This window comes from Ursus maritimus, unplaced genomic scaffold (genome assembly GCF_017311325.1).
Source record: "Ursus maritimus isolate PB19 unplaced genomic scaffold, ASM1731132v1 scaffold_10, whole genome shotgun sequence".
Classification (NCBI taxonomy): Eukaryota; Metazoa; Chordata; class Mammalia; order Carnivora; family Ursidae; genus Ursus; species Ursus maritimus.
Window position 1 is genome coordinate 15,346,374 of NW_024423344.1, and position 15,249 is coordinate 15,361,622.

General features: G+C 45.5%; 1 protein-coding gene across 2 annotated transcripts in view; it reads right to left on the reverse strand.

The window, feature by feature from the left end:
* Window positions 1–5,276: 5,276 nt before the first annotated feature.
* Window positions 5,277–15,249, reverse strand: part of DCLK1 (doublecortin like kinase 1) — a 332,328-nt gene continuing 322,355 nt past the window's right edge. For both annotated transcript variants that reach the window (XM_040622036.1, XM_040622026.1), the window contains exon 17: window positions 5,277–10,977. In XM_040622036.1, coding sequence (XP_040477970.1) covers window positions 10,813–10,977 — 165 coding nt within the window. In that variant the 3' untranslated portion in view covers window positions 5,277–10,812. The remainder of the gene's footprint in view (window positions 10,978–15,249) is intronic.

Consider the following 15,249-nt stretch of genomic DNA (forward strand, 5'->3'; position numbering starts at 1 on the left):
CCTCTCTCGTGGAAGCTAACCTTCTCGGAAATGATTCCCAAGTCTCCAGACTGTTAGAGGCACGGTGGATGCCAAGGCCAGAGTTGCCCAGAGGCCAGCCTGGATTTAGGACCACATTAAGGAGAAGCGAAACCGTGTGCATTTATGGGAGGGGAACCACATGGATTTCGGTGGCAGATGGGCCCCTGGAGAGGAGAGCAGGCTGAAGCCCGGGACTGAGCAGGTGGAAGCCATGTATCGGGGTTTATGTGGCTGGTTTTGCTCAAACAATGACTAGGGAGCTGGGCGCTGGGAGGGGGCCAAGCCTGTGGCAGGCGGGAGGCCTTGCTTGGCCCCACGAAGCCTGGCCTTCCTCCTATCCATGAAAGCAAGCCTTGCGGACAGGCTGGGGCTAGAGCTGAGGAGGATAATTCTGAGCGTGCCTCATAGGAGTGAGCCCTTCGCCCAAGGGCATCCTCTGCTCCCGTAAGCACCGTCGTTGCCCGCTGGGCTCCGGTTAGAGCGGGTCCCAGAGGCTCTGCTCAGCTGATGCTGAAGGGATCCGAGGCTCAGCAGCAAACATCCTCCGGCAGCTCCGGCACCCGGGCCACGGACCTTGACTTTCTCCACTTTTACGAATGCAACTCTGGGCGTTCTAGAGACTTGGGCCGCCTCCGTGACGTCTGCCTCCTTCCTGTTCTCCACCGTGGTGTGTTTTCATCAGGTATTTCAGCGCAAGCATGTTGAGAGAGGGCGGGTCCGTGGTGAGAAGCAGCAGTATGAAGGCGCGCATAACCTGTCAACCTTTTTGCAGAAAAGCACACCCAGGTATGGACAAGTCAGGAGAAGCCACAAACCCGTGAGGAAGGAGAAGTTCCTTGAGCAAGTCAGGGGATACAAGTGTGCAAATGAGTCTCCCCTCCCCACCCGAGCAGGAAATTTCGGTTTTCCAATTTAAGAAACCAGTGTGACCCGTTAACTCTTCTCTACAAGGAAAGCAGAAACAAGAGAAACTATCGATGAAGCAAAAATGGTTTACTCGGCAGGAGAGCAGAGGATTTGGAAAATGTTATTTAAAAACGGAAAATCCACAATGGTGAGAACAATGGGGACCATGTCGAGAGAGGAAATTGAAAACGTCTGGGCTGTTTGGGGCCCTGATTTACCTGTTGAAAATGAAAGAGTATTTCACATTCTGAGCAACGTGCCAGCAGTGACAAGTTCACTACTTAATCAGAAAAATCCAGCAAATTAATGGGTAATTCTGATGGAACAACGAAACCTCTCTTGGGTGGAACGTTAATTATCACCCTGCTGTAGGGAGAGGTGACAATGTGGATTTGTCCAAGGAGAAGGAGAGAGAGTGCTATTTTCAGGGTCAGTGAATTTCTCTTTTCTCTCTCTTTTTTCTTTTTCTTCAGAAGTGAGGAACATAGGAGAAAAAATGATTTTTGCCTGTGAGCAGTGTGCTGAGAAACTGTGTGAGGTGGAAAGTCTACTCTTTACAGGAAAGGATTCATGTGTGACCAGCTCTTCTGGTGCCCTCTGCTATGGCTGTGAGGGGGGGATTAGGATCCATATTATTTATGAAAGTGTCCTTAATGCCCCCTTGAGAGCCGTCTGCCCTGTCCTACTTCTTCCTTAGCCAAGTCCTGGGGACCCGCATCTGGAGAGGTTTCATTTTTCAGTTTACCTACCACGCACAATGAGGAGACGTGCCAGTCCCCATACCTGTCCTCTGACGTAACAGCTGCAGGTCCGGAGACCTAGATCCCTGGGCTGTCCCCCGGTGTCACTGGGCAGACTCTGGGCCTCTGTCTTACCAATGCTGAGCTCCTCTGTGTTGTCTTAGTGTGTTCACAGGGCTTGGAGTATCTCCCAAGTATCTTCCGAGGAGTCATGGCTGACTCCTACGTACGCTTCAGGCCCTCACTCGGGGGCATCCTCTCCAGGAAGCCTCCCCTGAATCCACCCATCAAGATGAACTGAAAAGTGTTCCCAGAGCATCCCAAGCTTTTCTCTGTCACAGCCCTGATCATTCTGGATGATACCTCTCTGTTTACTTATTTCCTAACAGGACGTCGCACGTGGCAGAAACAGTAGTGAGGTGTTGTACCTTGTGATTTAGGGTCCGACAGAGGGGTTGACCTGACAGGAACTTGCCGGAGATGGGAGATGACCTGTCCTCCATGGCAGATGGGGGAGGGGGTCCCTCAGGCTGAAATTTCCATTAGTAATGGAGGTTCAGGGAATGCTCTTCCAGGTGGGGAGGAATGGGTCCTCCAAGGGGATCTTGAAAGTCAAGGAGAGAATGGACAGCGCAGGATGGGAATTAGAACATTCCTGGGAAATGCCCCACCTCCTGCTTCCTACAGAAATGCAGTGATGGTGCCATTGATGAAATCTTACTATTATTCACCCTGTCACAGGGGACCGTTCACTTGGCTAAAGAATGTGGAAGAGACAAAAGCCATGTTGTATCCACAGCAAGGTATGTTCTCTGAGTCCCACAGAGCACCCCCGAGACTGGTTTTGAGGAGCATGCTGTGAGCCATTAATACTTTTTTTTCCTCTTAGCCTCTCCAGATAAAACACCAGATCGTAAGACTGAGGCACCTTTGATCTCAGCAGCCTTCACATCCTCCTTCCTTCCCTCCCTGGTTCCCTCTCTTCTCCTTCCCCCTCCCCTTCCTTTTTTCCCTCCTTCTAAGGGTGACATATGAATCGTTGTAATAGGAGGGTCACGAATGTATTTGCATGTTGGCTTGCAGACAGCCCCAGCCTACACCTGCTGAGAGGGCCAGTCGCGGGCCGGTAGGGAGGCTGCGGCCCTGACAAACTGGTGTCCCGCCATCTGTGAGTGATAAATCAGTCTCCCCAACCCGGGGACATCCAAAGTAGAAGATTTCTCACTAGATCGGAGAGTTTGAAGAACAGGAAAGAACAGGAACTGTGACTTACACGTCTTAGCCCCCACAACATATCACTCGCAGTCGGTCCTCGGCAATGCTTGTTGAATAAATGGCCACAGCTCAGCATTAGCGTCGGACGGGGTTTAAAATCACATGCTAATTACAGATGGCAGAGAGGACTCTGGGAGGCCTTCTACCTCAGAGGCCAGGAGCAGAGCCAAGAGTTCCACGGGGTGTGTGCACCACCGAACGGGCAGATGGCAAACATACATCTTCAAGTGAGAAAATCCACGTTGCCATGAGCACAAGGTCTCGCTGGACGTGGGTGGGTGCATCCGTCTACGTTATCCGACCTCTGGACCTGGAGCTCAGAATGAATGGCCACCCTTCCAGCTAGAGAGATTTCCTCGCCTTGAAAGTCTTGTGATCTGTAGTGAAAATACAAATGGACAGCAGAGCTTCCCTTTTCTTTACTAAGCTTAAACGAAGTGCCTTCCGTGTCCTTGGCACTTACTCAAGACACATTTGAATGAATGATTTGGATGTGCAGGCAAGCTGGCAGGGACATCTGTCACAGCGCTGATGGCCAGCGTGGACTTGGCTGGTCCAGCTGGCTGGGCGGGGTTCCTCGTCTTCCCTCCGTGCTCCTCCTGGAGCTGGGGGAATGGGCTACCTTCTAGATACAGCAAAGCTTTTCTTCTGTGTCAGGAGAGGTTAGGAGACATGTTCCAGGAGGTTTCTTCCCTGTTTCTTGTTACCCCTTTATTTTTTTATTTTTTTTAATAATAATTTTTATTATATTATGTTAGTCACCATATAGTACATCCCTGGTTTTGGATGTAAAGTTCGAGGATTCATTAGTTGCATATAACACCCAGTACACCATGCAATACGTGCCCTCCTTACTACCCATCACCAGTCTATCCCAATCCCCCACCCCCCTCCCCTCTGAAGCCCTCAGTTTGTTTCTCAGAGTCCATAGTCTCTCATGCTTCATTCCCCCTTCTGATTATCCCCCCTTTCTTTATCCCTTTCTTCTCCTACTGATCTTCCTAGTTCTTATGTTCCACAGATAAGAGAAACCATATAATTGTCTTTCTCTGCTTGACTTATTTCACTTAGCATAATCTCCTCCAGTGCCGTCCATGTTGCAGCAAATGTTGAGAACTCGTTCTTTCTGATAGCTGAGTAATATTCCATTGTATATATGGACCACATCTTCTTAATCCAGTCGTCTGTTGAAGGGCATCTCAGTTCCTTCCACGCTTTGGCTATTGTGGACAATGCTGCTATGAACATTGGGGTGCATATGGCCCGTCTCTTCACTACGTCTGTATCTTTGGGGTAGATACCCAGTAGTGCAATGGCTGGATCATAGGGTACCTTGTTACCCCTTTATCTCCATTCGCATGAATGTCCTTATCTGAACAGAAGCCCCGCCTCCCCAACTACCAACCCCTTGTGGTGTCGTGGGAGGCCTCTCTTTCCCAGTTTCCTCCTGTGGCAGCTTTATCCCCTTTAGTCCCAGAGCTGCTGCTGTTTGAGGCTTCCGCACCGGGGGCGCATTTTCCTGATAGGTTTTCGGCGGGGTGAGCCTTGTAAAACAAGATACCGGTCCTGAGGAAGCGATCGCTTTAGCTGTCGTTTCACCGCAGTGTCCAAAGAGCCCAGAAGGGAGCCAGCGATGTCTCCGCAGAGGAGCAAAGGGGAAAACAGTAGCCACGTCACCTCGGCAGCCTAGGGACAGCACGGAAGGTGACTGCTAAGGTTACAAGCGCTCGGAGATGTCCGGGCGCCTTCTCAGGACACCGGGGAACGTGCAGGCCCTGTTGCCCGCCGACTTTTCAATCTCCTAGCATTGAAAACCCAACACAGGAGAGAACTTGATTCCATTGTACGGCTTTGCAATTTTCTCGAAGGTCAATATTGCACATGGAATGCCTAATGGGGAATTGCTATCAAAATGGCAGCTAATTACAGGTTAGTGGATAAAACAACACGCTTCTCTGGAGAGCTCGTGCACATAGGTTGAAGGATAAAAGAGGGCTGACTGGTATTTGATTTCTTTGTGTTTATCCAAGTCACTGGCCCAGGCAGGAAGGTAATATATGAAAAGGGACATTTTTGAAATAGTTGTTTTTGAATTATGCCCATGAAATATACACTCTGCTATGGGGGACATGTGGGAAAGCTACACTCTGACCGCATGACTAATTTTTAAAGCCTTGCATAGAGAGAATTCCCCCCAAGAACACAGCTGGGTTATTCCTTCGTGGACTGAATGTGTCAATTATGAATTGAACTAAAATGAAATTTTATTCCGTTGCGGCAAAGGGAACCGAGAAGTGGACGCTGCAGCTAGGGTATTACATAGTAGTTCATACACCAAGTACTATTATTTTATTAACTTTAAGAACATGTTTTACATAAAAACAGGCAACATGAAAAAAGCTCAGTTGATAAATAAACATAATATATCACAGATGATTCATTCCACATTAACCTACATTTATTAGCTTAAACTGAGAGATTAGGGGAAGAATTGGATCTCATTCCAGCTTTAATCGTGGATACAAATCATTTGAAAGTTATTTCATTAAGATTCTGAAAATCAAAGATTAACCTATGCCATCTGATCCATGCAGCCATTGACAAATTCAGTATTTTCAAAGGAAACATTGAATTTTTTTTTCTTGCACCAAATTGAAACCTTTCAGAAACTTGTTTAAACACATCAAGTACCTAGCCCACCTTTTTAGTATGCATGAGCAAAATACTATTTAATTTCACACTCAACTAATCCTTTAACAATTTTCTTTCAGCCAGGATGAAAAAGGCTATTATTAATTTCCTAATAAAATTAAAAAAAAATAGTTATCGAGGATATGACTCTAACCTTGGACCAGTTTCAATTTCTTTTTATTTTTTCTGAGCATACATCGAAGATTAATGTCAATGGCAAGTGAGAAATTGTCCCTAGAGAACTATTCAAGGTCTTTTTCTTACCACATTCGATTGGACTGGAATGAATTGACATTATAGCATCTTTATCATCACTTTTAAAATCCTACTTTCTCTTAATACCGACAGTGAAGGCTTTTAGAACTATTATTTACTTTAAATTAATAAAGTATATCACAGACAAAAATATACAATTTTACATTAAAGCAACATTAAGGGTCTCATTTCAGTTGACCAAGTAAGAGTGTTGAGGAAATTTACAAGTATGGTTTAATTATAGAGATCGCTCTTCCTTTAGGGAAAAAGAATCAAACTAGGTTTCTCACTTGTCTCCAAGGGCAAGATACTGCAAACCTCATGATCAAAACACCTGCCAGTTAGAAGCTCGATCACTGAAAAATGATCACGGGCAGCTTGGGTGTTGAAACCCATCAGCAACAACAAAACCCAAGGGGGAAAAACCCCACCCTAACCAGAAGCATTCTAAGCCTCCACATTGAACTTCCTGTTTCCCACCAGTTTACGACCCTTAATGTTACTGGATGGATGGTTGCATATTCGAGATGATTAAAAAATAAAAGACTGGCTTAAAAGCACCCCCTCCTCAAGTATGTAATTACATACAAATTAAAGATTCCTTCTGACAGTCCTAGGAACCCCATTTGTTACTGTTTTATGAATAAGCACCATTGAGCCAATTTTAAAGCACATTTGCAGCAATCAAATGTTTAGCGTCTTCAAGTTTTGTTGATTTATTTGCCTTTAAACATAAAAAAAGTGTAAAGTGTGTTAATTTATGCTCTTATCACATCTGAATCGACAAAATGTTAGTTTTGGAAGTGCTTTTAATCACTATTTTTCCCAACAGACAAGAATGGCTTCCTGAAATCTGATGATTAAATAAAGAAATCCGCATCTCCGAAAGAAACGTTTATCTGACCCTCTATCACTACATGCAAAGTAAGGGTCGGTCTGAGAGGATTTTTCCCCAACTCCTAGTGGAAATGGCAGACAACACGCAGGAAAGGCTAACCTTTGAACTGACCAACTTCAAGTTTCTTAAAGATCTTTGGACAAAAATAAAATAAAATAAAAATCATGTAGCAGTTTTAAAAATTAACGATTTACACATTATAGAAAAGATACGTTATCTACAGTATATGCCAGGTGACTCAGTCATGTTTTTTCAAACCCACATCTGAACGGATCATTACACTGTAACTACCACCTTGGGTCTTGGTGCTTTCCACAGTTGCGCAATTACAGTGAAGAAGGGGACATACCAAACTTGTTGTGGCTGCCGCCCTTTTCTTGGGAGAATTGGGCAGAAAAGGAAGTGAACCTTCACCCTCTTTGGTACAGGCCCTATATAGCGAACTTCAGCCCGGGGCACCTTTTTATGGTCAAATTAAAAACCTTTGAAAACAGAAGTTTATCATAGAAATGCTGACAGGTCCTCACCCTGAGAAGGGCTAGCAGGCAACGCAATAACATCAGGGAAGCTGTCCCTCAAGCACGATCACGCTTCAGAGCGAGGTACAGGGTTGTCTAATGGGCGCCGTCGGCCAGCAAACAACTGTGATTTAATGTGCGCGAGCCTTGGTCATACGGTAGCTCGTGACCCTCTAAGCTAAACCAATTTTTCTTTTCTTTTCTTTCCTTTTTTTTTTTTTCCAACTGAAATATGCCTCAAAGGGTAAAGGATTGCAATTTTAGCCTTCATTCATGGATATATTGCTTTCTTTCAACAATATCTGACGGGCCTGTTAACCGCCACCCATGGGGGTGCTGAGCATTGCAGGAAGGGCTCACTGAATACAAAACACCAAGTGTTTTCAGCAGTTTATTTGTATTTTGTTTTCTCTGCTTATTTTAGTGTGCACCACGTGTAAGTTAGATGAGGGCTACGGTAAAAACATTTTCAATGACTGAAATCTTACTCTTCCTTCTAATGATGTGGAGCAAATCACATATTCGTTGATTATGACGAAGAAAATGATTTCTGCTACAATGTCGAGAAAAAAATGTGTTCATCAATAGGAACAGTTCTCATCCACAGAGGTGATTTCCACGATGCAAGTCATGAAGGAGTTCTCCTTTAGTCTACTACCCAGCTGAAAGGATGCATCTAAAAATTCCCTTGAAAATACCATCTGGTTGGTCATGTATCGACAAAGGAAAGACGGTCCCCATCACCAGGCCACCACCGTAAGAGCTATATTAAATACTTAGAAAAAAAAATATGGAAACACTGTGGCAATGATGAAAGCGATAATTACAGAGGTACACTGCCATCATGGTACATATTTATTCTATGATAAAGTGAAATAAAAAATAAGATCAATTTGGTTATAGAAATTCCTTAAAGAACACCACCACTTAATAATTTCAAACTTGAACTATCCCAAGAATGCTGTGAAAAAAATTAGAAAGCACTGGCTAAAAGCAAAGCCGTCTGGATACACCAATGTAATCAGCATGCCTTGTGCTTGTCTGTTAACCCTCTGAGTACATCTCTGACATTCAGAATCTCGATAGCTTAATGCTGAAGATTGCATTCCATCTGATTACTCAATATTTCTACTTGACAGGTCACATTCCATTGTTTATTCGGCATAGATCACTCAAATTCTACAGCGATGTGCTGGGATCCCGATGCTAAATGGGCCCTGCATTCCTCCAAGCTGCTGGGAAACACTCCCCAGCTTTACGGGTCCACGGCCCCCCTAGACTAGGATGGAAAAAGGCCTGAGCCATGCACTGGAAGTTCTGTACATAGATGCTGTGGCAATGTATGTAATGCCCACAGGAAAGACAGTAATTCGGAGAAAGAAACGAAAGTGACAGTCTACTGCAGGTAGGTCTCTGCCCATAGGATTCTTCCTATTCACCCACTGAAAGTTGAGGCCAAGCTATAAAGCTACTCCTTAGTCGTAGAACAGTGCTTTGCTTTATTGTTCTAGAGAAAGCAGTAATTTCTGACCGGTTCAAGGTATTTTACTAATATGGAATCTACCTACACACCAACACCCCTCCTGGTGTTCCGCCCTCCCCCTCCCCCCAAAAAACCCAACTGATTTGTGCTACTTTGTGATGTGTGCTATCATTTCAGAACTCTCTAAAAGGGGGGGAAACTCTCAATAAATGATGTACTGCGTACACGTCAGGACAACGCAGACCAAAGAGAGAAACCAAAAGGCAGAAGAGCAAAACAACTGGGGAAACTATTGCAAAAGCCACGAGATGTTGGGATTTTTAAAATGTGTATTAATATAGACCATAGTTTATGAGTTGAAGAGTGAAAAGCAGAGACTGAAGACCAACATGTTTTCGAAAATAAAGAACTGACTATACAAATTTCAAGACTTTCAGGTACTGAAGTATATTCAAAACAGAGACAGTAAGTGCTGTTCGGCCATCCCGTTGCAAATTTCACAAGACATCACTCACTGGTTGTCTCCTGGGTCAGAGAGCTGAGCAAACCTTAGCAGGACATTTGAGTGGGACCCCTGCCTCCAAGATGCCATGGCCAGCCTCTTCTCTAAGCACTGCAGTGACACACTGGAGGCCACAGACCCCCGTTCTGAAATGGGACACATTCCATAAGAAATCCACTGGGGATACAGGGCAAGGCAGAAAGGTTTGGAAACAGGAATGGAAACACAGGTCTCAGACAGGACTTGGCCCAAAGGGAGAAAAACAACATGTCTCTCTGGACAGCTAAAGACAGTGGGAATGGACGTTTTATTCTCAGGGGTATCTTCTAGGTCTTCCATCCTGTTCCTCCTGGGAGACTGTACATAGGTAACCTAAAGGTGCACATGGAATTCTCTTACCAATGGTTTATTTTCTTAAAACCCATTTTTAGAACATTCTGGAGTGTGCCTTCCCTTGTGCTTTCTCCTCGGCCACCTTGCAAAGCACTTGCCTCTAGTCCCCTGTGCCCCAGCACTCCTCTGTATGGATTGCATACTCTATGTGGATTTCACGCTGAAGCCTGCAGTGCTCGAAAAGCAGGTGAGAAAAAGAACAGGATCTTGTTTCCTCTTTCTGTTGGAAATCCCAGCCCTAGAGAGCACCTGGCAATTTATTGCTCTTTTCTACCAGTTGTTTTGTTTTGTTTCCTATAGATGACTCATACTGAGCAGGCAGGCCCTCACTCACCACGCCCACGGCAAGGGATGGTGACTTCTGAGGGTCTGCGCTGGCACAAGCAGCAGCTGACGTAGAAGCAGCATTTCTGGGGCGTCGTCAGCCCATCTTCTCGTGGAGGCGATGTGGGGGAGGGGGCGCGCCAGCTCTGTCCTGGGTCAGGCTGTTTGCCACAGACCCAATCGCCTCCACTCGGGATGCAGGACTCATGGCAGCTGACAGTCACACCTCTAGTGAAAAAAGTCCCTTTCAAAATGGGATTGTGAAGAAGAAAGAGAGGTCTTATGTCTACGTTATAAGCCTGCTATTTTCTAAACCCACCAAAAAATGACAAGCAAGATAGCGTTCTAGATGTCCTTCTTGTCTGGACATCGCAGCATCTAATAACATCCCTTGGTCTGCAGCAAAATCAAGAAACATGTGTGTATACATCCAAAGGCCTGAGAAATTCCCCAGGGGTTCTCCATAAACTCCCATGCACTCAGAGGGTTAACGCGCTATATTACAATACTGCAGATCCTAGTTTGACTGATGAACACATTCATTGCTTCTATGTTTAAAAAAGTTGCAAATTAGCCTTAACCCTTTGAGGACCCTATTAGCAGCAAGTTGCCATCTTCGCAAACAACATGTGGTCATCGCATTCGGCAAAGAGAAATCGCTACAAGGATACCAGAAAACACACTTTCTGTTCTGCCATTCAAGCATTGAGTGCTAGATAGATCAGATGAAACTGTTTTACAGAAATTTGGAAAAAAATCTCAGAGTCTCAAAGGGTTAAGCTAGGACTTCGAGTAAAAGGGTCTTATTAAAAGGGCGAGTTTGGGGAGCGAACAGTCTCGGATGAGCTTGGGGAGTAGTCTTCCGATTCCGAGTTGAGTTCAGGTGGAGCTGGCTGGGCCTTGTACCGGCTCCTCACATCCTGGTTGCGTCTTCGTCGGAAAACCTGCCTCTCCTTATCAAGAGCGGTGGTCTAGCAGGGGCATAAAATGAGAAAGAGGACAATTAGGCTGAAGGAAATGGCGAAAGAAACACTTTCGGGAACTTTCTGAGGTCCGAAAAATATGCTGGCCAACTTAACTGTCCATAATGGCTCGCTCGTGTGGACAACAGTCACCACCGTCGGGGAGTTCCCTGCTCCCTCCCAACACGGCTCTTAAGAGCACCTGGTCGGGACATCAGGAGGCACAGGCAGGATGGATGATGTGGTGGGTGCGACCTCTCCCCAGCCCTCCCCAGCCTTCCCCAAGCTCCACATCTATTCCCCTTGCTTGCTCCCAGGCGAGCTAGAGAGCCCCTGGTAAATGGGAGCCCCAGGCCCGTGTGTCTGACACGTGAGGACGCCAGGCGTGCCTCATTCATCAACATTCAGCTCCAGGCGGCTGTATATTAAAGATGAAAGGCGATGACGTTGTCAGACATGGAAACAGAGCCACAAGCTCTTCCCGTTATTTTAGCACCTCCTCATTCGAAATTATCTTATTATCTGTTGATGAGGGAGTGTGGCTGAATCTCTGGGAAGGACTGGTTTAACTTGAATGAAACCAGTGCCCTGAAACTGAAAACTGCTTTGACTGCAATTAAACCAAATGGAAACCCTCCCCTGGATTTCACTTTACAAAGTTCATTTGCATGGTAGTATGTGGTAATTTATGAAACAGAGATTCCATTTTGTAGGTATTCCAACTCCGGGTCTCTCTGCCTCATTCTCCTGATGAAACCTCAGATGATCTCCAGGGTGTGCTACCCAGCCGAGGTTCTGGAAGCTATTATGACATCAGAATTGGGAACGGCATGACTTCATTACAGATTTAATGGGTGTGGGGAGGAACGGGGTCATTACAGAGAAACCTTACACAGAGAGAAGAGTAGGTACAAGCCTGAAGAAAAATATAGAACACATATAAAAGTTGAAGGCGTCCTTGTTTGAAAGTCTCTCTTTAAAAGGATGTAGCCTGGAGGTTATTCTGCTTTTAAGAGATTACTTTTCCTCTGTAGGGATATATACCGCCATTTTTCCTCTTGAAAATTTACTGTTAGCTTCTTCAAAGAACAGAGATAAATTTATAGCCAGCCTGGTTCCGAGAACAAAGTGAAAACTAAGCCCCTCATACAATTGCCAGCAGCATTAGAGCAATCTCAGATCTAAAAGAGGGCAATCAAAGTTCCAAAATGAAGTAATAAAGAGAAAGAGAGTGCCAGTGTGTAGGACCAGTACGGTAAATGGCTTTGTTAGGCTGAACTGCTCTGCTTTAAAAACCATCCACAGACTGGGGAACTGTGTTACAAATCAATGAGGAAGATAAACTTTAATAATTCGCTTCTCGTTTCACTAGATTGTTAATACAATGATTCAATAACTGGTTCGTTGAAATGTCTACCTTCGATGATTCTACTCGCAGAATTTTTTAAGGACGCACACACACATACATATATAGTTCTTGGTCGTCTACCCTCTGATTTTATGATATTTTCAGCATCATAAACCCAAATTCCTAACTTTATTTAAAACATTGTAAAGTTACGATACATGGTATTTTGCTTTCAAAGCAAACTGAAAATGTTCTGTTTGTATAGAGTTGAATGTTTGTAAAAAAACAGATGTCTATTTAGTCTGACTTACATAAAAACCATTCTGTAGTTAATCCGAGAGTAATATAAACTCTCCTCTTGGTCATAAAAAATATTTCTATTTCTACCTTCTTGAGAAAGAAAATGTCATTGGCATCGGACTAAATACTGAGTGGTGGACCAAGGCTTTCTGGTGGGGGGAAGAAAAGCACACCCAGAGTGTAGTCAGGAATTGTGACTCTGCTCTGTCCAAAGCTGGCTGTGGGAACTATTTACTCAGTTCTCAGTTAAATAAGGAACAGGAATCATCCCCTTCTGCTGTCCTAGAGTTGCTGCAGGTAAAAATGGATGTGCAAATGCTTTTTAAATGGCTGAGAGGCTCAGAAATGGAAGGTGTTTGTGGTTGGTTGGTTGGTTGTTTTTCATTCCCAACTGGATGTAAGAGCCGGTTTTAAAGTTAAGTAACTGCAGGTCAGAGGAAAACATGCAAAACAAAGCTCACATCAGAACTTAGAGCACCCTCCCTCCCTCCTTCCTCTCATTGGCACCTTCTCTCTATTTACTGTGTCTCCCCATCATCTACTCAATTACTGCAAGTCATGCTCTTGGCTGCAGCCACTGAAATGGGCCACTTCTCCCTAAATGCTGCAAACACTTTGTGCAGGGGCTGGTGGCACTCAATGCTGAACCCACGCTTGGATGGTTCCAGTCCCCTGAGTTTCACTTTCATTTCTCCAGGTCCTTGTAAGGGCGGCCACATTCTCTCCCTTACTCGTCCTTCTGCCCGGACAACACTTGCCCTGACCCCTATGACCGGTCAGTTCTCACCACTCCTGCCACGTTCTCTAGTTAGCAGCTTTCTAAATGTTCGCCGCCTCAGTGGGTGAACCCTGGTGCTCCAGGGCTCCGTTGCTCTCAGTCGTGCCACTAACCAGTAACTTCAGAGCACTTGGTTTGGGAAATAGATCATGTCATGATCACATGTCATGGAATAAGGGTGTGAAGGTTGTTTCTGTTGGATTTAGAGACTCTTAGAATTGTAAGAGAATTTATAAAGCATTCTTTGTCCAATGCTCTGCCTTTACAAGCAGGGAAACTAAGGCCCAGGCACGTGGAGAGCCTTGCCTGAATCGCATTGCTAACCAGGAAGAGAACTCAGTTCTCCACCTGCAGAAGGCCTGAGAAATTTTTTTTCCCATTTACTCTGAAGTCTACTGAAACAGAATAAAATGGAGCCAGCCTATGCCAATAGCTCTCTCCTTTGTTGCAGTCCAGAGCGAGCTGGGGAGAAGACACTGACCACGGGCAGCGTCAAATGCCCAAAGAGCAGGGCTTTCTCGTGCCGATGGCCTGAGAACCCCTCTCTTTCAGGGACAGCAAGCCAGGGTCCACTGCATGTACAACCCATTCTGGGTCTGTTAACTCCAAGGGAGGCCTAAGTCTGATGACAGGCAGTTTCCTAACCACCTATGTCCCCCTAATATTCGCAAAAGCTACACAACTAATGATTGGGGCTCCCAACCAACTTTCTCTCAAAGACACTCCAGAGGGGGTCCCTGTCTATAGGACTCTCTTCCCTGGGTTCCTGCTCACTCTGCTTCAGCTCCATGACTGTGGCTCATTTTAAGAATGTCCTCCTTCTCTGTGTTCCATGAAACCGAGTATTGCTATCCCTGTGCACCCTGCCTATACCACAATGGCCCCTAATTCACTGTCTTCTCTGCCACATGGTAGACTCTTGGGAGGGCAAGATCAAGTCTTGGGCATCCCCTCTGTGTTCTCCATAGTTCACAGCACACAATGGATACTCTGCAAACACTGCAGCTTTTGAAATATGGGCAAGTACCGCAGAGGTCACATTACTTCCCTCCTGAGCACCCGCCCCCCCAGTCCATCCTGCACACAGCTGACAGGTCAATTATCCCCAGGTCCAATTTATTTACAATTCCTCATAAAGCCCAACTCCTTGTCCTAACATTCACAATGTGCCTACAGGAAAAACTTCCAGTGTCTCGTTCCTGTAATTATTCAACATGACCTGCAGACTTATTCTCCATTGGCAGACACTTGATTTTCTCACACAGCATCCATTTACCCTGCTTACAGTTCACCACACCTCAGTTTCCCTTTGGACATGCCCCGTTCCTGTACTGTGTGGTTCCAGTGAAGTTGACTGTATGCTCATCTTTGAGAGAGGGGCAAGGATGGGATGGGCTTGTGACCCAGGAGCAGCGTGAGTGTACTGCGTTCCCCAATACCCGCGACTGGTTCGGGATGGGCATCCAACCCAGTTAATAGGACACAAGGAGATTTTCACTGGGCCTTCGCTTTTATAATGAATCCCCATTTTGGAAGGATGGCAGGCTTGGAGTTGCTTCCCACGTCCTGATACCATGGAAAGCTCCAGACTAAAGCCAACATAGGGAGGCAGAGTGGAGAGATGGAAAGAAACCAGGCCCTGACTGAGTGCTGAATCCATCCATCCATGAAGCCAGACTCAACCTTGGAACCTTCCAGATAACATGAAATAATAAATTTCCTTTTTGCCTTAGCCAGTGTGGTTTGTGTGTCTGTCGCCTACAATCAAAAAAGTCCTAACTGATGTGTCTCTGAGTACACTTCAATCCCTCTCACCCTACATCTTGGTTCAAGGTGCTCACCTATCTGAAATTAC